The following is a 21,397-nucleotide window of genomic DNA, read 5'->3' on the forward strand; positions in this document are numbered from 1 at the left end:
TCTGGACAATGAAGTACGACTCGCGTGGGTGGAACTTTTTGAGCTAATGATCCACGACCTCAATTTAGGGCACTCTTTTCCATCGCAGTCAAACGCGAGTTGATCCGTCGGCTCATCTCTCGCCGGACTACAGTGGAAGAGAGTGATCTAAAGAAGAGCGTGGACTGTTCCGCTACGAAAAATCCATATCCGCGAGCGGTACTGCTGAGTCGGAATCCCTTCCTCTTCTCCACTTCTCGCTTCAAATCCCGATCAAAATAGTGAGACTCTTTCCTCGTTCTCACCTTCCTCTGTTTCGTTCCAGCTTATCATTCCTTGTCGTGATTGTCGTCGCAGTGTCGAGCTCGTGCCACTTCCCGCCTCGTCCAACTTGGTTGCTCCGATCAATTAGCTTCCAGTGCTTCGTCGATCATCGATGTACGGCCGTGTCCGTGACTATGCCTGACGCGACCGACCTCGACATGCGATCACTGGGATTTCATTGATCGGAGCAGCCAAGGTTCCTATCGTCGTTCTCCAATCGACAATTTCCTTTCGAACACTGCACCTTCATTCCGGCCGTTACAGGATGAGTGAGAAAAGAGTGTGGGCCGAAACGAGCAGTACTCCGTGTCGTAGTGCCTCCCTTACTTCGATCTCAGTCGAGAGGGCCCTTCAGCTCGCGCTTTCCATTCTTTTCCGTATCTTTCTCCTTTTTCCCTACCTTGTTCATTGTCAGTCTCTTGTTCTCACCTTGCAGTATCATGATTGTTCTTACACTCAGTGACACTACGAGAGCAACGCGCGAGACAAGTGAGAGACCTCGACCTTTCTGCAAAACTTGAGAAACGATCCTTCCGACGTTTCTCGGCCTCGCGCTTGGGCAAGCTGTCGAGCTGCTCGCTACTCATGCAGACGCCCGAGTGAGATCAATGCGAGCTTGTAGATGATCGTTGCAAATCGGAAGGCGACGGAGCAACCAGAGCCCGAGTTCAACCTCGAGACATCGGTCACTTCCGCATCACTCGTTTTCCTCCGTTCGATCGGCCATCGCCAGTAGTGAAACGAATCAGGACGAGCTTGCCACGCTTGGCCAACTCGTTTGCTCTTCTCATTCCGTCCCGTGTATCCACACTCGATATCAACAAAGTCGAGATTTCGGAAAATCAAGTGCTGTGCCGTTTGGTTTGAGGGTTTTCTCGTATCGTTACAACATATTACCCCCGCGAACACATCTAGATATAGCGCCACGTAATGTAATCTGTTCATTCCTTGTCTGGAATATTGTGAGATTTCTTGAGTTCTTCGAGTTCTTTTTCCCGTTTTGCGAGATCGACTTTAGCTGCTTGTTGTGCCGGTTTGTGATACAGCACTACCTCACGCACAAGAGTATCTTATCAGTTCTCATCTAGTTAGAAGGCCGAGAAGGGCAAGACGCACCGACCAGGTAACGATCTTGCAAATGGAAACCGTTCAAATGATCAAAAGCGTTTTTGGCCTATCGGAGGTAGCCCATTCTACATCAGCTTGGTTTTACATCAGTGACACTGATGTAATCAGGACCACCTACATCCATGACATCCTCGTAAGCGACGAAAGCGGTTCCTTTCGCCTTCCCTTCAATCCCTCTTCGAATCTGTCTCACCGCACCGTATCTAGGTTTCCCGTGGAGCGTCAGCTTCGTTGATAGGTTCCCCGTGCTTCAGTGAGCTGGCTTACCGTCCGAACAAGTCGTAGAGATCTTCTCCAGTCACTTTGAAATTCAGGTTCTAGCACACTCACCTGGTCAGCTCGTCGCGCATACGTCGAGCAGAGAGATGATGCATACCTTTACGAACAGAATACGGTTCACGTCAGGCGATAGTTTGACGGTAGCCATCGGGATTGTTGCTTTATTGATGAAACGAGTTTGAGGAGGTTCTGTCGAGACTAGCTCGAAGAAGCGGGTCAGTAATGGTTCCTGTCCGAATCAGCTACCTTTGTAGATGTCCCAGCAGCAAGGCAAGGTCTGCGATGAGGCTGGTGAAATGGTGGAGAGATGAACCGGAAGAAGTATCAAGAGGAGGTAGATCGGAGAATCAGACTTACGGATAGCTGGTGGGTAGAGCTCAGAGGCTAGTGTCAAAGTTTATCGGCGGCGAGAGATGGTGTTGGTTGACGGAAATGAGCGAGTTCGCCAACTTCCCGATGTCCCTCTCTTCTCCGGTCTATTCGCGCGAGAAACTCGACCTCGCACGATATCAGCAGTAGCTAGACTCCGTCCTTGACACATCTAGCCAGCGTCCGACCTACCGCACCTTCAATTCTCCCCGCTTTCCCTCGACGTCTTCCCGTTCATCCGCTCGAACCCGCTGAGTCAGAGATGTCCGGCTACATCCTGTGGGATCTCGTTCCGACCTCCTCCTCTCCTCCCGGTCCCTCCTTCTCCCCCTTCTGTATGCGAGCTCGTCTCGCTCTCCTACGCAAAGGAATCGATTTCGAAACTCGTTTCGTCACTTACCATGACTTGAGGTTCGGTGGATGGAAGGAGAAACTCGGGGTCGACCTTGCTACTGGTGAGAGATCTCTGCGTGGGAATATAACGAATACATCTGAAGAATTGTGCTGCGAAAACGTTGAACAGCTCCAATTCTTGAACGACCAGACGGAACTTACTTGATGGATAGCACTCAGATCGCTCTGTGAGTCACTCCTCACCTCTAGTCGCTACCGCCGCGCAACTGACTAGGGAAGAAGTTTTCTTACAGCTGGCTCGACGAAACGTACCCTTCGAAACCGAATCTCTTCTTGCCTGCTGCGGCGACGCCGGTTGATCTCGAGTCTTCAGAGTACAAAGAGGCTGTCGAGAACTTTGACAACAAACTCAAAGGTGCGCGCTGTCTCTCAAGCTTCCCATTCGCACGATTCAGGGAAATTGACCATCTTCACTTCTGACTATATGTCGCTGTCTCAGACATTGCAAGTCCAGGACACGAGTCAGAGAAAGGCATTCGAGCTCGCGGCGAGTATTGGTGCGCGATCTTCTGGTTGTACGCTCGTAGGATCGTCAGGTTGTTCGATAAAGAGGTTCGTGGCGGATTCATTTGACGATACGCTTTGAGCCGGCTTCCGGTTGCGAATCTGACTCGTGTTTTGTTCGAACGCGAACAGACTGCGGAGTATTGGGTTCAGGATTCGAGGTTAGGAGACGGGACCTGGAAATCGGTTGTGACGCGTGATCAAGGTCAGTCGTGCTTCTGTAACATTGAGCGAGCCTCGTTGTTGACGAAGCCCTCGATTGGCTGTAGAACCTCTGGTTGAGAGCGTACAAACCGGTTGCCGAAACCTCTCTTCCCATCTCTCCAAGAACAACGCTCAATTCTTCTCCTCTCCAAATGAACCTGGAATGACTGTAAGTACCTCTTTGAACCCCTCGCCCCCCTCGTAGCCGTGACTGACCCGGATGGTGATGCTGGCTCTGCAGGATTTCTCCCTCTTCGGAAGCGTTCAATTGATCCGCTCGGTCTCGCCCAAACTCTTCCAAGAATGTTTCCTCGCTCCAGGGGACGAGTTTGCGGGGTGGGTGAAGAAGATGGACGAGTTGTTTCCGATGGAGGATGTCAGGGCGAGGGATTGTAAGGAAGAAGTCGAGGTTTGTAAGGAGTAGATCTCTAGCGTGTAAAACAGAGTCGAAACGTAGGCAGCGTCGCTCGGAGCGGCTGGAGAGGGAATGCCTGACGGTCGACTGGCCTCTGCCGCAGAGTTGTGAGACGAAAGACTACTGATGTTTGCACTCTTTTTGGCACGATCGCTATGGACAACTCTTTTCCCTCCAATTAAGCCCTTCCGTAGGTAGGGAGAGCCTTGGGCTTGTTCTCGAGAATACCTTCGATCTCTTCCATGACTTCGTCGGTGAGTTTGGGGAGAACGTCGAGAGCCTCGAAGTTTTGAACGAGTTGTTCGGGCTTCGTCGCTCCGAGAATGACGGATCTATCTCAACGATACCGTTAAGCCGGAGCCTCGCACTGCGGATGGAGGAAGGACATACGAGACGTTGGGGTTCTTGGCGGCCCAGGCGAGCGCGAGAGCAGCTTGGTTCGAAGCTCCGAGACGTTTCGCGAGATCACCAAGTTTGCGCATCTTCGCAATCTTGGCCTTTCCAGCTTCGGTTTCGAGCTCCTTGACGGTGTCCTTGTAGATCTCGGAAGTCTTGAAACGAGAGTCTTCGGGGATCTGCGAGATCGTTAAGAGAGGTCAGATCGACTTCCGGCGAGACGTCGAAAAAAAAAGGAGACTTACTCCATCGTTGTACTTGCCGGTGAGCTGTCAAGTCAAGGAGGTAGCGCGAATCAGTACACTGTTTAGAACAGTAGAACCGATCGTTACGTACCATTCCTCCAGCAAGGGGAGACCAGATCGTAGTTCCGTATTTGTAGTGACGGTAAAGGTCTGCGAACTCGACCTCGAACTTCTGACGGTGCAACATGGACATCTGAGGCTGCTCTACACAAGGGCGGGTCATTCCGAGCCTGTCGGCGATTCCAACGGCTTCGGCGATTTGAGCAGCGGTCCATTCACTTTTTCACGGAAATGGGTCAGCATGGTCGGGGCTGGAGAGGGAGGAGAGGCGGCTTACGACGTTCCCCAATAGAAGATCTTGCCCTGCTGGATGAATGTCTCCATCGTACGCACAGTTTCTTCAATTGGAGTCAAACCGTCATGTCGGTGGCAGAAGAGAACGTCGACATATTCCATGCCTAACCTTTTGAGCGAGGCATTCAAGCCTTCAGTCAAGTGCTTCCTCGAGTTTCCCTTTTGGTTAGGGTCGCTCTTTCCAGTGCCGAAGAAGATTTTGGTCGTAACGACGATTTGGGAACGGTCGACATCGAGTTCTTTGAACGCACGACCCATCTCGCGTTCCGACTCTCCGTTCGAGTATACTTCGGCGTTATCGAACAGGTTACAACCGTGATCGAGAGCACTGCGAGCGAGAAAGAGGTGAAAGAGAGAAAAAACGTCAGTTTTGATTTCGCGAAAGATAAGTTTCGTCGCAAGACCTGACTCACGTCTTGATGATTTCGACGACAGGGTCTCCCTTGACGGTACCTCCCTGTGAGCAACATCTCGAAAGCGACATCAGATCCCGAAAATAAGACGAAGATTCGTTCCAGAAAACGGAACTCACGGTCGTGAGCCATCCTCCGTACGAGAAGAGGGAGACTTGAAGTCCAGTGTTTCCGAGAGGACGGAAGAGCATTTTCTAGAGCGAGAGCGATAACGACACAGAACGCAACGTGGACGAGAAGATTTCGAAGATGTCAGCACACGCGCAACGGAAGATTCGGTCAGAAGAGGGTTTGTGGCTCACACCAGGGTTGTATTCGTAAGGCATCTTGTTATGTGTTATGTGGTGTGAAAGGTGACAGAAGAGGGGAGAAGAGATCGAAACGTCAGCGCTGTCAGCACTGCACTGGTCCCCTCCACTTAGACCGATTCGATTCGGCTCCTGATCAAATACCCCACAACTTCGGCGGAAATATCAACATGATAATCATCTCGCAAGTGTGCAGAAATACTGCCTCAAGCTCAGACAGTCGTGCGAGACAGGCGATCCCTCGCGACGACGCCGCCAATCACTGCCTTCTCTCGCGATGGCTCTCTCTGCGTAGCTCTATCCCGCTCCAGTCTGCAGTCAGTCATCAAGACTGTATCAAATTGGCATTACTCTTTGACTCGTCTAGCCTCCTCTATCCATTCCGGTTTCAACCTCTCTACCTCTTCCCTCGCTTTCCCAACCTGATCCGTCACGTCCTTCAACAAGGAATCTCGATCCTGGAATTTCGGCATCGAAGAAGACGAAATCAAGAGAGATTTGACGTTCTCCGGCTGCGTACGTCCTCAAGCCCGACACTGGTCAGCATGTTCAAATGAACCGGTTCAATAGGCAAAGGAACGTACCATGTTTTCAACTTGTTCGAGCATTGCTTCGACGTTTTCAAGCTTCGAGCTCGCTTCAACGTATTCCTGATTTTGTCTGCGAGACGGACCACGATACAACAGCATCAATCAGCGAGGTGAGAAACACGTCTAAAGTCAGGAGTGAACTCACTCCACCCAATCCGAGAACCCCATAACTCTCTCATTCCCCTCTACCAATTCCTCGATCCTCGCTCCCTCCTCAATCCGATCCGTAATCAATCCCTCCTCATTCCCGGCCCTTCTCTTCTCCTGTAACTTACTCAGTAACGCCGTCAAGCGCGGTTCGAGTTGTTTCAATAGCGAAGGACCGCCGTTCGCGGGAGGTTGAGGGGAAGAGAGAGGTTGAGTGGGTCGACCGGAGATCGAGAGAGAGATTGAATCGGATTGAGGGAGCCATTGAGGTGGTTGGAGAAATTGAGGATAGACAGAGAAAGCCTACGAAACGAAAAAAAGCGGTCAGGAGAGATCATCTCGAACGAAGAAGAGTGGATGAAAAGTACGGGTGATTCAGATGTCCCGAATTGTACCGTCGTGACTCTCTTCCCTTCCGGATCGTTCCTCAATTCGAACTCTCCCAAGTAAATCGGCATATAAATCGGATACGTCGCGAACAAAACTTCTTTGAAATTCCGTGGTGTCAAGCCGATTCCATCTGTTTGTGCGATTGTCCGTGGGAGGGAAGCGATCTTCGACAAGAGGGAGAGAGGATGATGTGTGAAGGGAAGAACGGTCACGGGGGTTTCGTATTGTGTGAGGTGGGAGGAAGGGGAAAAGGGCAGTGAAAGGTCGGGGTCGAAGGGTGCGCTCAGGGGTAGTTCGTCGAGAGGAGAGAGTCGGAAGCCAGGTAGAGAAGAATCGAGAGCAGAGACTGCGAGACAAGGGTGGGTTAGGTGAGCTTCAAAGGAAGAAAAGTAAGAGTTCGCTAACTGTTCAGGTCTAATTCGGTATCTTCTAGCAAGGCTTTCCCTCTCATGACCAGATCGACTTTCCATACCGGTAACAAGACCATTTTGAATGCCCTCTCTACGATCCCTGCATCGAGTACAGCCGGAGAGATCCCAAACCATTTCTTGCAGAACCGCGATAGGAGGTGCGCGAACACGACCGAGACTCCAAAGGTTGAAGCTGCCGCCGTGTACGAGATGTCGAGTGCTTTTGATGGTGGCAGCTGAAAGGGAATAGCTACGAAAAGGAAAGAGGGAGAGGTGAGCTGATTCGAGGTTGAGCGAGAGAGAAAGAAGCTTCGACTCACTCTGGAGTTTGTGCGAAAGGATATCCCTCGGCAGTTCCGGTTCTGTCTCATCTACCGCTTCGACTCTTGCTGTACTGGTCGGTCTTGATCGAGGAAAGGAGACGAGGTTTGATGATGCAAAGGTTCTTCGATCGAGGGTACGCCTGAAGGTAGCCGGTCTGAAGACTGCTGTTCTTGTCGGTATCAGCATGTTAGCGAAGAGGTCGTCCGAGGTGAGAGGAAGTGAAGAGTTGAAGAAAGAGATGAAGTTCCTCTCCCTCTCTTCTCTGCTCTACTCACCCTCAGATCGACAATCATGTCAGACAATATCGATCAACAAGCACCTTCGACGCTATCACCCCGCGAACAAGCATTACTAGCAGCGGAACAACGTGCAAAGGCGGTTCCCTCGACTTCGACTCCCGCTTCAGCTCATCAAGCTTCAGTACCGTTCAATCCGAGTCGTCAGGATATCTTGACGTTCTCGAGGATCATGGACACTCAGGTGAGTCAAGGCTTTTAGCGAAAAGTTGATCGAGAGCTGACTCTTTCGCTCACGCCTCGCCTCGCTACTCGTCCTTTGCTCGTTCATGCTCGCTCTATCTACCCCGTGCTTAATTGTACCATCCTTCTGAGCTCACAGCTTCTTCCTCATTGCTCGAAAACCCAAGCGGTTGAAACCCTCTCGACCCTCCAAACTCTCCTCTCGAACATTCTCTCTCCTCCGAACCCTACCGCCGCCTCGAAATACCGACAAATCCGACTCTCGAACGCTCTCATCCAACGCACCATCATGAACGTTTCCAATTCAGCCCCTCACGACTATCTCGTCGCTTGTGGATTCCGTCGACAAACGATCGAATTCACTCCTTATCTCATCTTCCCTCCTTCTCCTACCGCGAACGAACTACACAAACTTCGAACGGGACAACATGTGTTGGAGACTACGTTAAGGAGAGCTCAGGAGGCGGAAGAGAGGGAGAAAAGGTATAGAGAGTCGGAGAAAGATGCTGAGAAAGCGAGGAAGGAGAAAGCTTTGTTGGAATTCGAGGAAGATAGGAGGTTGAGAAGTGAACGAGATGAAAGAGGTCAGTCTTCTTCCTCCCCCTTCCGTTCCTGTCTCGAGTCACCGCTGATTGATGACTGATTCGGTGGGTGGAATAGAGAAATTCGTCCGAGAAGCACGAGCTGCGAACCCTCAGCCCTCCCCTCCCGTCGTTCCTCGTCCTACTTCCCCTGTCCCTCGTCCTCCCCGTATGGCTCTTCGTCAATCCCGTTCTCGCGGAATCGTCATGCGAGAAGAATCGCAAGAAGATTTCGAAGGAACTCCTCCTCCCGCTTACGGCGAATTACATGGACGAGTCCTCGGAACGGGATTACCTCCTGATGCGGTGGAGGTTCCGAGGGATGTACAGATGGTCAATCAACAGGATTTGGAGGATAGTGAAGAAGATGAAGACGAAGAAGAGGAGGAGGAATACTGATTTTTGTTTTTTTCGCATTTTTTTTGTTTTCCGGTTCCATCTTTTGTGTTTCTGTTTCGTTCGAGTTGTTTCACATTACTACGCAATTGCAATTGGTCTCCATCTACCTCTAATCAGAGAATTTCGAGTTTGCCGAGACCCGACCAGCGAAGGCATGCCGAGATCTCACGGTCCTCTCTCTCTCCTTCCTCACTTCTCTCCGCCTCTCCCAACCTCACAAGATGCTCAACTCGACTCGCGTACTGTCTGCTCGCCCTCTCATCTCCTCCTCCTCTTCTAGGAGTTTCCCCCACACGTTCCGACGAACTTTCTCATCTTCTCCCTCCTCTCGCGGTGCGATCAAGTCGATAGGAGTGATCGGATCCGGTCAAATGGGAGTCGGAATCGCCTATGTTGCTGCTCGTGTAAGTCGGGTCCTTCTCCTCATGACTCGTCGCTTAGTTCGCTTACCTCGAACCGAGAGTCACTCTCGTTAGACGGCGGGAGTTCAAGTTCAATTATGTGATACGAACTCGAGTCAATTGGAGACAGGTGTGGAATTTATGCATGGTTTATTGGGGAAAGAATACAAGAAGGGAAAGATTACGGAGGAGGAAATCGAACTTGTTAAGAAGAGGATTTCGACGGTTGGAGGTATCAAAGAGTTTGGAGGAGAGAACGGAGTGGATCTAGCTATCGAGGTGAGCTTCTCTTTCTATCATTTCCACCGGCGGGTGAGCTCATGGCAGAAAGGTGAGGTTACAGGCAGTTTCGGAAAACTTGAAGGTTAAACAAACGATCTTCGGCGAGCTGGCGACTCATCTCAAACCGGCTTCCATCTTGGCGAGTAACACGAGTTCGATCAGCTTATCGAAACTTGCGGCGAGTGCTGTATCGAAAGAAACAGGGGAAGACAGGAGTCGAAGCGTCGTCGGATTCCACTTCTGTAAGGTCCGCACTTCTCTCCGTCTCAGCCACCACTGAGCTCTTTTGGTATCCTTACAGTCAATCCCGTCCCCGTGATGAAGCTCGTCGAGTTAATCCCCGCTCTCCAAACCCATCCCCTCGTGCTGAAAATCGCCCGTTCGATCGCCCTCGAAATGGGCAAAACCGTCGTTGTCTCGCGCGATTCTCCCGGGTTCATCTCGAATCGATTATTGATGCCTTATATTAACGAAGCGGTCGAAGTGTTGGAGAGCGGAGTGGCGAAGAGGGAGGATATTGATCAGACGATGAAATTGGGGATGAATCATCCAATGGGTCCTTTGACTTTGGCTGATTTGTGAGTGGACTCTCTCTTTCTTGCTTCGACAAGCGAGTGTCGCTGGGAGGAGAAGGGAAATGAGGGATCTTCCGAGAGGAAGAGAAAGCTCGGACGACTTGCTCTCGTCTTCGCGCGAAAGTTCACCGATGGGTCGCTTCATGAGCTGACGAAGCTCTTTCTTCCCTACGTGATAGCATCGGTCTCGATACATGTCTCTCAATCATGCAAGTTCTGTACACGGAGACTGGAGACTCGAAATACCGTCCCTCCGTTCTCCTCTCCGTACGTTCACCTCTTAGATTTCTTCCTCTCTCACATACCCTCGACGCTGACCACACTCATCACGATGCGATCAGAGGATGGTCTCCGCTGGTTACATGGGAAAGAAATCAGGTAAAGGTTTCTACGACTACGGATCGGCTCAAGGAGAAGAGAAACCGATTGCGATTCCTGGACAGGAAGTTGAGGGTGAGGGGAGGGATACAGAGACACCGGCGCCATACGGAGAGAGCGAGACGAGGGCATAGATTCCGAAGATTGCTAGACCAAGTCGGTTTGCAGAATGAGCACTGAGCCGTAATGAACCCTTTCTTCTCCGGCGAGAAACGATGATGACTGAGACCGTCGCGAGCGATCTATGGGCTGCGGGTTGAGGTTCACGCTGACAGTGTCTTGCAGTAAGTCAGTGACAGAAAAGTGGAGCGAAAAGTAGGTGATCTCGCCTAGAGTTGCGTAGTCTTGTACCCTCTCTGCAGCTTCCTACGATCTCCCTGCCCAGCCTTCGACTCATCTCACGGACCCTGACCCTCCAAGAGCGAGAAAGACACAAAGATCTTGGAGCTAAAAGCTTTCGGTTCTGAACTTCGAGCTCCGCGCGGAAGAGGGAAAGAGTTCACGAGAAGCCTTTGAGGAGAGGTACTGATCGGCAACGAGCACAGGATGACTCAAGAAGACCCAACAGACAGTTACACCTACACACGATAGACTACGAAAAGGTAAACACACAAAATATCTACAAAATGACAAGCAAGCGAAAACAATCACTGAGAGCGAGCCCTCTTCCTTTTCTCAGGGCTAGCAGTCTAGAGGACGTAACGGAAGTTCGGATTCTCAGCAACGCACTCCATCTTGTCCTCCATTCCAGCGGCGGCGGCGAGTTTCGGATCGGCGGGACCAAACTTGCGGTCCCGAGATTTGTTCGAGCAGTACATGTAGGCCCAGAGGGTGCAGTGAGCGACGAGTTTGGCGATGTAACCTCCCATCCTACAATGGTAGAAACGAAGAGACGAGTTAGCTCGGGCACTTTTTGCAACGTCGGTCCTTGTTCTCCATTTTCGCTCCCTTCTCTCCTCTTTCCCACCTGTATCCGGCACCTACTGCACCGCTGAGCACTTTGAGACGTAGAGAGCGTTGACTTACATCGCGTAACCTCCGCTAGCATATCTCGGCTTCTCGTGAGCGTAAATGAATTGAGGACCGGCCATGTTTCCCGCGCAGTAAGCAGCAAAGACCATTGCCGACACTGTTGACCTTTTCGAGAATCCTCCTACGTTACTCGCCATCATCAATAGTCCAATCGAGAACCCGATTGATTGAACGTTCGTGAACCATAACGCGACGAGGCTAAGGACAGCGAAAACAGTGCGAAACAGGTCAGTACGGCTCTGTGCACTTCTGAGACCGGAAGCAGAGTGACGACTTACCGTCCCCATTGGGCAGAGCTAGGTAGGAAGGAGAGGAGAGCGGTGGCGATCACGCAAATCATGTTTCCGATTGTTACCATGAGCAGTCGAGTGTTGGCGAAACGGTTGGCCACGAGACCGGCGATAACGAGAGAGATAATCTGTAAGGACTTTCCGGCGCAGTCGAGAAGAGCGGCGTCGAACGTAGAGCTGGAGAACGAACGACACAAAGAGTTAGATTTCGCGCTTGGATCAACTCTTCGCTTCGACGAGACAAACTCACAATCCCATATCTTTGATGCTGTTGATCAGTGACAAGTCGTCAGTAACCAGACAAGGAGGGCTACAGAGGTCAAGAACGTACATCGTTCCGGAGAAGTTGGTCAAGATACCTATCGACGAGAGAAAGTCAGCACTTCTGCGAGAGTCTAGATTGTCAAAGAGAGGAGGAACACACCATTAGGTACTGCAGATCCGAATGACGCGATCGTGAGGCACCATGCTTTCGGGTCAAGCAAAGCAGCGACTGCCTGTCGACGGTCAAACTTCCTCGACTTGATACCGATTCCACCGGAAGCGACTCGAGCGACGGCGAGAGTTCGGTAGGCGGGTTTGAGCCAGAAAGCGTTCGAAGGTGAGTCGGCGAGGAAGAAGTAGAGGAATACGCCCCATCCGATCGTGAGTGCGCCGAGGATGATGAAGATGAGTTCCCATTTTGGGACGAGGAGGGTAGAGTCAGGAGCCTTTTCGATCCCAGCCGCCATCAAGGACTGTAACGAGGAGAAGTGAAAGGATTTATGGTCAGTTGCGGCTCAAAAGGACTAGAGCCAAGATCAGTAGACTGACCCCGATGATTCCTCCCCATCCGACTGAACTGAGCCAGATCGTTTGACGCAATGTACTCTCCTCCCGACGATACCACATGCCAGTCATAAGCGTAAGACAGGGAGTGACGGCGGCTTCGAAGAAACCTGCAAAAACCATGAAAACCCATTAGAAATGGCTAAATCGAGCGCGAGGGAGAAAGACTCACCGAGGAAGAAGCGGTTAACCATGGCAGTCGCAAAGTTCTTGCAGCCGATCATCGAGATGACACAGATTCCCCAGAGAATGCAGGTTCCACCAAGCACTTGATTCGCCTTGTAGCGACCGAGACTAAGGAGCGAGAGAAGATTCAGCTACGTCAAGTCACAGAATCAGGCGTGTCAGACAGTACGTACAGGTAAGAGGAGGGCTGTTGAGCGACGAGATAACCCTGAACCAAAAAAAAAAAATGTTCATTCAGCTTCGTTCGCGAATCTTAGTCTCTGTCGAAGGAGGCGCAACGCACAATGTAGAAGATCGAGGCTGTCCACGAGAACTGACTACCGGTCATGTTCATAGCCTTGTCCATTCCGAAGACTTTCGCATAGTTCAAAGCGGTTTTGTCGAGGTATTGAAGAGTTTGAGTAATGAGGAAACTATACAACGGTCGAAGAGGTAGATAGTCAGCCTCAACGATCCGATGGCAGAAAAGAAAAGCGAGTAGACAATTGAGACGTACAGAGGCAAGAGGAACCAATCGATTCGTCGGACGATAGCTTTGTTCTCTTCCGGAGTCTGCAGAGGCGAACGAGGACGTCAGCAACTGCAGCGGACTCCTTGCACCTCGAAAACGATGTGACTTACGATCTCAGCCTGTTGTTGCGACTTGATGAACTCAGCTTGTCCAATGTTGTCCTCATCTTCTTCCGCAATTACTCCGTTTTCGGGAGCGTATTCTCGATGTCGCAGAGTTCCCTTTTCGTATTCGAGCGAGCTCGTGAAGGATGCTGTTGTCGAGGCGTCGGTCTCAGCGCGTTTCAAGGCCGGGAAACCCATGATGGTCGAAGCTTGAGGGCGAAAGGGGGAGGGAGCGACGACGAGGAGAGGGGAGGACTTGCGGGTTGGAGGCTGGGATATACTGTAGAGTGAGAGGAGAGTGAGGGAGAGTGAGATAAAGGAGGGACTCCACAACGATAAAAGCCTCTCTTCAATGGAGTTTTGGGGAAAACTTCGTCCACGCACGGTCACCCTTTCACGACACAGTAATCTAATTCCGACGGCTTGGCGAGCTCTCGATTGGAGGAAGGGTTTCGCACGACTTTTCGGTTTTCGTCCCCTGCGGAGGGAGAAGTGGGCAAGTAGACGAAAATAGACATTAGCAATCGGCGCAATTCAGCACGAGGGAAACGAGGAAACGAGGGATCGGACTCGGGCGGCTACTCACAGTTTAGAGCGAGCCAATCAGACTGAAGAGGTCATTTCACAGACGAGAGTTTCGACACCTCGCGTCCCGAACCGCGAGCACTTTTCCCGGTCGAGTGGCTTTTTAGCGCTTCATCGTGCCGAAGGCCGGTCGTCGAGGGTGTCGCAGGTGGAGATCGTCGGATAATACAGTACCAATCTGTCGCGAGTCTTGACATGTGGACGTCGACTCGCGCTGGTCGCATCGAGAAAGCGGTTTGTGTCGAATTCGAAATAGCGGGTCCGTTGATTGCGAGTCGACCTGTCGGATTGCGCTGTCGGAGCTCTGCAGATTGGCAACAGTCACGATCAGAAGCAGGCACGGGCGTCGAGCTGAGCAGAGAGCGCCGCCGAATTGCTGAATAGAGGTCGGCGTGGAGGTTCGTGAAATTCCCTTTTCTCGAACCTGTATTCGCCAAACCAGTTTGTCAGTTTCTCTCGCTCCCAGATGAACAGGAGAGCAATATACTCACCTCTTCTTGAGATCGACAGCTCGGTTCCGACAACTGTACTCGGAGGAAGCAGAGCAGCGAGAGGATGAAGAACCTGTCTATAGCGCAAAGTCACTGATGTGAGTCGTCACCATCCACCACAGCGAGGGAATCGTTGAAGAATCAGACTGACCGAAAATAACTATCGCTTGGACAGAGGTCGAAAACGCTCACAGAGAAACGAAAGGTTGTCTCGACGATTCATTCATTCGCCAGAAGATCAATAATCCACCGTCGTCTCGTATCCAAGTCGACCTCCGTACGATTCAAAGCCAATGCGTCACGAGCTTCCAGTGGCCGAGCAGGACGGAGCAGCAGACCAAAGCAAGATCGAGGAAATCCTTCCAAGTGAAACTCGACTTCTCGAAACGCTGCATTCGAAGCGGCTGTTACGACCTTGCATCGATGACGGGTAAACGTACTGCGGGAGCCAAGGCGAGCGTGAGCCGATGGAGAGGATCAACCCACAAGAGGCCTCGTGCGAACAGAGGAAGAACTGACCGGTACGACCTCTCCTTGTCCTTGTTCCGTCACGAGATCAGACTACAGCTCTGTCGTGTAACTCATCCTCACCGTGCTCTCTTGCCTCGTGTCGCGGCCAGACTGCGCACTCCTCTCTGCAACAATCGATTGAAAAAACAGTCTGAGACCTGCTTTGGGTAAGTTGGACATCGGTCGGTGTAATTGGCGAGATTTCTGGATTGCGGTAGACTGTGGTCGTTCACGAAGTGAGTGGTAGGAGAGAGAGAGAGCAAAACCTCACTCTCCCATCTTCATCCCACATTCGATATACTTGAACAACCTGCGCCGCTACGAGCTCTACAAACCGTTCAGCACAAGCTACAAACCCCAATCACCGTTCAATAGAGCGTCAGCGTCGACAACTTGACGACATCGATCTTCATCTCACCTCGACCATTGTGCCCTCGCACGCTCACATGCAAACTTCTCGCCGTCATCAGTAAGGATATCTCAAGCGCACCTCTTCATTGACCAAGCTTGGGAACCGGAAAGCGCTTGGATGAAGAACTTTTAAGCAGACTCTCCTTGACATCCTTCTGACCCTGGGCAGTCTTCTTTGGTGACTGCAAGCTCTGTCTACTGTTTAGCTTGCGGCCAAGCTGACGTCAGCTTGCAGTCAGCTTGCTCGATCAGAGTCTGGACTCGTGCCTCGGTTCGATTCTTTTCTCTGACTCGACTTCGGATCGCTCAACATTCGCAGCATCGCAGCCCGCCGTGCTGTCCATCGCAACTGACAGAGTGTAGTGCTATCGCCACTTACTGTAGAAAGAAACGGCTCGAACGGAATCACTCAGCAGAACAGCAGAACATCAGAATATGTCGAGAATCTGCGGCGAAGTAAAAAGACATCGATCTGACACTGACAGGAGTAAAGTTGGGTTCTCGGAGTCATTGAGTACGCACGGTAGACTGCTCTGCGGGATAGATGCAACGAAGGATTTATTTTTCGCCCTCTGTTCATCTCTTTAAGCGATCCTTTGCCTGTCTTTTGCTCCATTCCCGCCTCTGATGCTCACTCGCTCAACGCACTCGTTGTGTTGGCACGGAGAACGTTTCAGCTGCTACATGGGCCAAAACCGGGGAAAGTATTCTGGAATTACGGATCAACGCAAGGTGAAGAATGACTGCTTGCGGTATTGGAATGCGAGGTCGAAGGGGATGCAAGGAAGTCGAAGACGCAGGCAGCGCAGGACGAGAGCGAGACAAAGTCGCAGGTCGCAAACATCGGGCTGGTTTGAGGAGACTGAGGATTGGTGAAGTTGTTCGCACTGGAGTCGGGGAAGAGCGAGGAAGCAAACGCAAGCAGCTGTGCGAGGAGCGTTCAGCTTGTAGGAGCAGGCCGCAGCGAGAGTGTGGTAGTTGGCAAGTACCCGCCTGAGGCGGAGAAAACTGATGGGGGAACAACAAAGATTCGGCCAGACAAGAGACAGTCTTCTGACTTACTGACAGATGGGAGAACCGGAGGGACCATGTGCAAGAGGAGGAGGAAAGGTGGCTGCAGAAGTCAAGGGAGTCAAGGTTTGAAATGCTGAACGAGCGAAATCAATCCTCTTCTTGTCTCCTCCTGCTTCGTGGTCCAAGCAATGCGGTCTCTTTACACTGTTGTTCATTCAGGTGCTATGCTCCAGCTACTAACAATGACAATGCTCAAATGACTCAAGGTTGCAAAATTAGCGCCACCCCTCCATCAGGCTTCTTCTTCTTCCCGATATTTCACCTTTGCGCAACGTATTGCCTACATCTGTATTACTGATAGAAAGTCTGGGGTGTACACAGCAAATGAGAATGACTGAGAGCCAGAAGGGTTGGGAAACAGAGGTCTCTAGGCGAGGAAGAGCTTTTGACTTCTTCGTTCGTCCTCTCTTGCTTCCAACGGAGGGTGTCAAAACGTGTGATATATACGTTGTACTGCCTTACCTCGAGGAAAAAAAAGTGCTGGTGGTTTAAGGGTAAAATCGAAGCTTCCCACTTCTGAGTAGCTGCTTTGGCTCCGGGTTCGAGTCCCGGCCAGCGCAATTTTTGCTGCTCGTAACACGCTGGACGTCTTCTGCACTTTTTGCTCGCAATGAATCGGAAGTTGCCTCGATACTTGTGGCGAATTCGCAAGGAAAAAGGCAAGAATCACTGTTTGCAATCGGTCCTCGAAGCCGGAGCGGTGACTCAGCGATATCTGGGCAATCACTGGGTATAACAGGCAGAGTTCTCGCTAGGCGTCAGAGAAAGGAAGATTGAAGGAGAGGGAATGAAGGGAAAACAACTGACTAGATATTGTGATTCTGGCTCTTGTTGCAGTATCACAGAAGCGTGAAGACACAATCAACCTGGAGAATAGGGAGCATACGAGAAGAGCGTAGTTTAAGAGAAAATAGCACGGAGTAGAAGGTAAAACAGTGGGCACGGACCACTTCCCAAAGTTGCTAAACACGGCTGAAACCCTATCGCTCCACTGGAGCGTAGGAAAGAGGTTGTCAGAACAGGTTACCGAGTCTCCCGACAGCTCAAACAGAGGTGTTGGTTGAATCGCAACTTCGTAGAAAAGAAAATTGGATATAAACGTTTGTTTTCGCTTTTCCTTCAATCCTCTGTAGTCCAATGGTTAGGATATCTCGCTTTCACCGAGGAGACCCGGGTTCAATTCCCGGCAGGGGAAAAACAGCTCATTGAGCAGCTTTCCTTTTCGCTCCGTCGGCGATTTTACTTTTTCTCCCTTTCTTTTTCTCTCTCGCTCTCCGCCGTTTCCTTCAGCTATTCGTCCTTTCTTCCTTTATTCGACACCTGAGCAATGTTGTCTCGACGTGGGTCGGTGCACGCATGCGAAACGCAAGGTTCGAAACTTGTCACAGCGTTTCTTTCGAGTTCTGATTCTCTGCAGCTTTTCAAGCGCGTGGGATCTTGGGCCTCGCTCGCTTCGATGGCTCATCTCACCCACACATAGAGAGAAGGAAAAGATAGTGCTAGGTATTCAATACATCAACAAAGAAAGAAAAAAGCAGTAGGTACAGTGTTCTAATCGGAATCCGACAACTCGATTTCTTCCGTTTTGGCTCGTTTGACAGCCGTACTCGTGCTCCTACTCCTACTCCTCGGAGCTGCCCTCTTCCGTTTCCCCTTTCCTTTCTTCACTTTCCCAGAACCGCCCGATTCTTCACTCTCTTCTCCTTCGTCTCCGTCACTTTCAGCCTGATCATCCAGTTTCCGACTCTCGACTACTCGACACACTTCGACCCCGACTCCCGAAGACAAGAGCACTTCGATCCAGACTTTCTGAGTTTCGGAGAGCTTGTCACCGGGTCCTTTCACCTCGGAGAACAAGACGGAACTGGTCGAGGGGTTCCAGAGACTATATTGAGCGAGGCAAAGTCATCAGTATTCAACTCTGAGAATCCCAAGCAGAGACAGCGAGAGGTTGTTTCGTACCAAAGATCGGGAATTCCACCAGTACGATGACCGTATTCTTCGACGAAGACGGTCAAGATCGACGCGAGTGCAGGACCTCCGATGCACTACAGCAGCCATGATGGACAACAAAGATCAGTACTGCGCGAGATCAAGTCAACGAGAGGGACAATAAACTCACGTCGACAATTTCCGTTAAATCTTCTTGACTGAATCGTTCCCAATTGATTCCAACCGCCCACGTGTTGAGGGGTCGTTCACGATCATCTGTCGCTTTGAGAAAGGTCGCCGCCTCACCTCTTGCTACGGCGGCGAGACGAGCATCGACAGCTGGTCGACGAACTACGAGTTCAGCGTGACGAGATCGAGCGAAAGGTAAGCGACGAACGATGACCAGGATTGTAACAAAGGGACTCACCGATGGCGAAAGCGTCAGTGGCAAGGTCGAGCGGGGCAGATTGGAAAGCCGTTTCGAAAACTCCATCAACGGGCGCGAAGATGATGTCCCAAAACACGAGCGCAAACTATGCAAGGCAAGCCATTAGCAATCAAGAGAACGCTCGAGAGGTCTCAGGAACTTACGATCGAAGTCAAAACACCATTCTCTGAATGAAACCTGAAAACATCCAAGTCTACCGATCAGTCAAACGAATCTCTCAGCGCAGAACGAGACGTAGCTTTACCCTTTCCAACCTTCTTTCACATACTGTTCGAGAACCAATTCCTCCACGCTGACCTCGTCTCCGTCAGTCGCCCTCCATAAACTCTTCTTTCCGATCGTCGGATCATCCAGCCGTTCTCCCTCCATCGTGCGTTGTTTCGATTTCGTGAGGAGAACTTGAAAGCTACGTCTTTCGTCTTTCGGTACGTCGAGAGCTGATTCGATTCGTGCAATACGTCGTTGTAGCGAGGATTTGTAAACTGCGTTAAAAGAGAAGAACAGTGAACTCGACGCGTCTAGAAGAGAGAGGCAGAATGAGCGTACTCAGATGAGTGAAGGGATCTTCAAGTCCAGTCTCGCAAACCCTCAATGCTTCCTCCCTCCTCTCACGCAATAACCTCTCCTTTTTCTTCGGTTTCGATTCCTTGTCCTTGATCAAAACGAGTTCTTCTCCCAGCGGGTACTTCATGAGAACGAGAGCGAGTCGATCATACCAATCTCCTCGTTTACCTCGTCTGAATGAAGTTTGAGCGAGTAAAAAACGAAGGATTTCGACTTCTCGTTCGTGATCACCCTGCGTGCAATTCTTCCAAGTCAGGGCCGCACACGGTGGAGACGACATGGGGAGGAGGACTCACGAGTTTAGCATAACAAGCCGCAGCTTTATACGCCGCACGACTGAGTGGCCAACCTGGATGAAACCTCCTTCGATAATACAATCGCCTCCTCTCGTCCCCATCATCCTCCGCTTTCATTTCCGTCTCGGCTTCGACACACAACTCTTTCCATTCGTCTTCGACCTCTTCCCAGATCTTTGCCCCCTCGAGGAACCTCGCCCGTTTCTCATCGACACTTTCCTTCTCTCCTCGTTTCGCTACTCCCGGTCCCCAAATCCCCTCGAGCGACTCTTCCACCTTCTTCTCAATCTCCATCGCCGCTTCAAACTGTTTCAACGTTTTCCGAGACGGAAAGATCGAGAAGGAACGAGAAACGATGTAGTCGGGATATCGACGTTTTCCGAATCGAGCTAGGAGCGAAGCCGTGAGGGAGCTCGTCTTGTTCGGTTGAGAAGAGGTTGCCGTGTACGATGTGCGATGATAGACGAGAGAGAGTCGATTAAAGAGGCTGACGTAGGTGGGAGAAAGTCGAATAACCGGACCTGCGAAGACCAAATTCAGTTTATTTCTGTCCACACAGAGAAACAATGGACTCTTACCGATGCTCTTCAAAGCCTGACGAGCGACTACTGAAGATTGTTTAAGTTTGTTTCCTTTCGTATCGTACCCAACTCCGAATCCGACTTGTTTCCCTTTCCCTTTCGCATTCGAGGTCGAGGTTTGAGACGGGAAGAAGGACAGAGTCGATTGATTCGAAGTACGTAACAAAGCTTTTGTCCATTCTCCTCTCTGTAACGAATTCAGCGTCAACGGTAAGCTAGCATAACGAAACGAAATGAGACGAAGGAAAAGTGAGCTCACGGTAGTTTTCCCAGCGGGTAAACTAACTTTCATCCTCTTTCCCAACGCAACTAGCTCTTCCATCGTCAACAGACTCAGAGCGATCTCTGGATCTTCCACCGCTAGTACTTCTTTGTCTTCGGCGAGTCGAGTCAAATCCATATTCGAATCGTCTTCTTCGCAATCTCCCAATTTCTTCTTCTTCTCCGTCGGTCTTGTCCCTCGAGTTCGTAAATCCTCTTCTTCGTCGTCCGACATTGTCAAATCGATCACGTTCGGATCTTCGACCTTACTGCTACTGCTTCTGCTAAACGGTTCGAGTTTGAGTTCGGATTTCGTTTCTTCGACGGCCGGCGGCGAAGGAGTGAATTCGATCTTCTGCCACAAATCCCGACAGGCACTCTCGAGATCCTTGACGTCGTTCTCGTAGCCAATCCCGTCTAATCGAATCCAGCCGTGTTTCCTGAGGAACAATCTCATGAAAAGGTAACGAGATTGATCTATCTCTCACAAGTCTATCAGCTTTGCGCGCTTCTCCGCTATCAGTGTTTGAATTAGACTCACAATCAAGTAACTGGAATCGCCTCAACGCGTGTTGTTCCTTCGGAGAGAACAAGAACGCTTCATGCCTAAAAACGGCTTCCAACATATCATCCGCCGCCTGCACGTAGAAGCTGACCCGTTGTGCTGGTGGCGCAGTCGAAACTTCTCTCGTACCGTTGTCGTCAGAGGTAGGAGTCGAGGGAGTCGAAGGCGATCTTGGACAGGTTGAATCAGTCGTCTTTTCGAAGATCGAGACCGGAGGAGTACCGACTCGAGCGGTCATCCTGAGAAGGAAGATTGTGGTCCTCTGGCTCGTGGATTGAGGAGCGGACGCGTCGGTTCTGGCTAATGGTCGGTGTAAAGCGAGGCGCGACGAACTTCGAATTCGAACAATTTCGCTCTCGTGTCTCTCATTTTCTGACTCTTTTGAGCACCGAGTAAAGAAAGGAAATACATATCCACGGTATCAAAGCATTCACCAAACC

General features: G+C 50.9%; 8 protein-coding genes across 8 annotated transcripts; 3 read left to right on the top strand and 5 right to left on the bottom strand.

The window, feature by feature from the left end:
* Positions 1-1,244: 1,244 nt before the first annotated feature.
* Positions 1,245-1,858, bottom strand: JCM6883_002435 (RNA recognition motif domain-containing protein; the record flags this gene model as incomplete). The annotated part of the gene is made up of 5 exons (XM_076634093.1): positions 1,245-1,351; positions 1,420-1,477; positions 1,550-1,634; positions 1,699-1,748; positions 1,808-1,858. The coding sequence occupies 5 exons, from the start codon at positions 1,856-1,858 to the stop codon at positions 1,245-1,247; spliced, it is 351 nt and encodes a 116-aa protein (XP_076485933.1).
* Positions 1,859-2,341: 483 nt separating this feature from the next.
* JCM6883_002436 (uncharacterized protein) lies at positions 2,342-3,625 on the top strand (the record flags this gene model as incomplete). The annotated part of the gene is made up of 7 exons (XM_076634094.1): positions 2,342-2,534; positions 2,603-2,660; positions 2,727-2,848; positions 2,933-3,045; positions 3,130-3,202; positions 3,267-3,370; positions 3,443-3,625. 7 exons carry the CDS (start codon positions 2,342-2,344, stop codon positions 3,623-3,625), a joined length of 846 nt encoding a protein of 281 aa, XP_076485934.1.
* A 169-nt stretch (positions 3,626-3,794) lies between these two features.
* JCM6883_002437 (uncharacterized protein) lies at positions 3,795-5,215 on the bottom strand (the record flags this gene model as incomplete). Its single annotated transcript, XM_076634095.1, has 7 exons — positions 3,795-3,948; positions 4,007-4,191; positions 4,258-4,281; positions 4,349-4,535; positions 4,595-4,939; positions 5,025-5,068; positions 5,144-5,215. The coding sequence occupies 7 exons, from the start codon at positions 5,213-5,215 to the stop codon at positions 3,795-3,797; spliced, it is 1,011 nt and encodes a 336-aa protein (XP_076485935.1).
* Positions 5,216-5,679: 464 nt separating this feature from the next.
* JCM6883_002438 (uncharacterized protein) lies at positions 5,680-7,379 on the bottom strand (the record flags this gene model as incomplete). Its single annotated transcript, XM_076634096.1, has 6 exons — positions 5,680-5,844; positions 5,917-5,992; positions 6,068-6,372; positions 6,438-6,805; positions 6,865-7,119; positions 7,190-7,379. 6 exons carry the CDS (start codon positions 7,377-7,379, stop codon positions 5,680-5,682), a joined length of 1,359 nt encoding a protein of 452 aa, XP_076485936.1.
* A 105-nt stretch (positions 7,380-7,484) lies between these two features.
* JCM6883_002439 (uncharacterized protein) lies at positions 7,485-8,652 on the top strand (the record flags this gene model as incomplete). The annotated part of the gene is made up of 3 exons (XM_076634097.1): positions 7,485-7,673; positions 7,812-8,256; positions 8,333-8,652. 3 exons carry the CDS (start codon positions 7,485-7,487, stop codon positions 8,650-8,652), a joined length of 954 nt encoding a protein of 317 aa, XP_076485937.1.
* Positions 8,653-8,873: 221 nt separating this feature from the next.
* On the top strand, positions 8,874-10,422 carry JCM6883_002440 (3-hydroxyacyl-CoA dehydrogenase family protein; the record flags this gene model as incomplete). The annotated part of the gene is made up of 6 exons (XM_076634098.1): positions 8,874-9,056; positions 9,129-9,332; positions 9,397-9,577; positions 9,637-9,913; positions 10,090-10,177; positions 10,252-10,422. The coding sequence occupies 6 exons, from the start codon at positions 8,874-8,876 to the stop codon at positions 10,420-10,422; spliced, it is 1,104 nt and encodes a 367-aa protein (XP_076485938.1).
* Positions 10,423-10,977: 555 nt separating this feature from the next.
* On the bottom strand, positions 10,978-13,437 carry JCM6883_002441 (uncharacterized protein; the record flags this gene model as incomplete). Its single annotated transcript, XM_076634099.1, has 12 exons — positions 10,978-11,158; positions 11,315-11,518; positions 11,599-11,787; positions 11,861-11,878; positions 11,942-11,969; positions 12,035-12,347; positions 12,424-12,548; positions 12,611-12,732; positions 12,798-12,832; positions 12,908-13,037; positions 13,121-13,176; positions 13,246-13,437. The coding sequence occupies 12 exons, from the start codon at positions 13,435-13,437 to the stop codon at positions 10,978-10,980; spliced, it is 1,593 nt and encodes a 530-aa protein (XP_076485939.1).
* A 4,424-nt stretch (positions 13,438-17,861) lies between these two features.
* Positions 17,862-21,195, bottom strand: JCM6883_002442 (fanconi-associated nuclease 1; the record flags this gene model as incomplete). Its single annotated transcript, XM_076634100.1, has 11 exons — positions 17,862-18,195; positions 18,273-18,358; positions 18,433-18,593; positions 18,670-18,775; positions 18,834-18,867; positions 18,959-19,172; positions 19,237-19,486; positions 19,551-20,071; positions 20,129-20,318; positions 20,391-20,869; positions 20,934-21,195. The coding sequence occupies 11 exons, from the start codon at positions 21,193-21,195 to the stop codon at positions 17,862-17,864; spliced, it is 2,637 nt and encodes an 878-aa protein (XP_076485940.1).
* Positions 21,196-21,397: the final 202 nt, after the last annotated feature.

This window comes from Sporobolomyces salmoneus (assembly GCF_050403485.1).
Source record: "Sporobolomyces salmoneus JCM6883 DNA, S_salmoneus_JCM6883_v1_ctg51, whole genome shotgun sequence".
Classification (NCBI taxonomy): Eukaryota; Fungi; Basidiomycota; class Microbotryomycetes; order Sporidiobolales; family Sporidiobolaceae; genus Sporobolomyces; species Sporobolomyces salmoneus.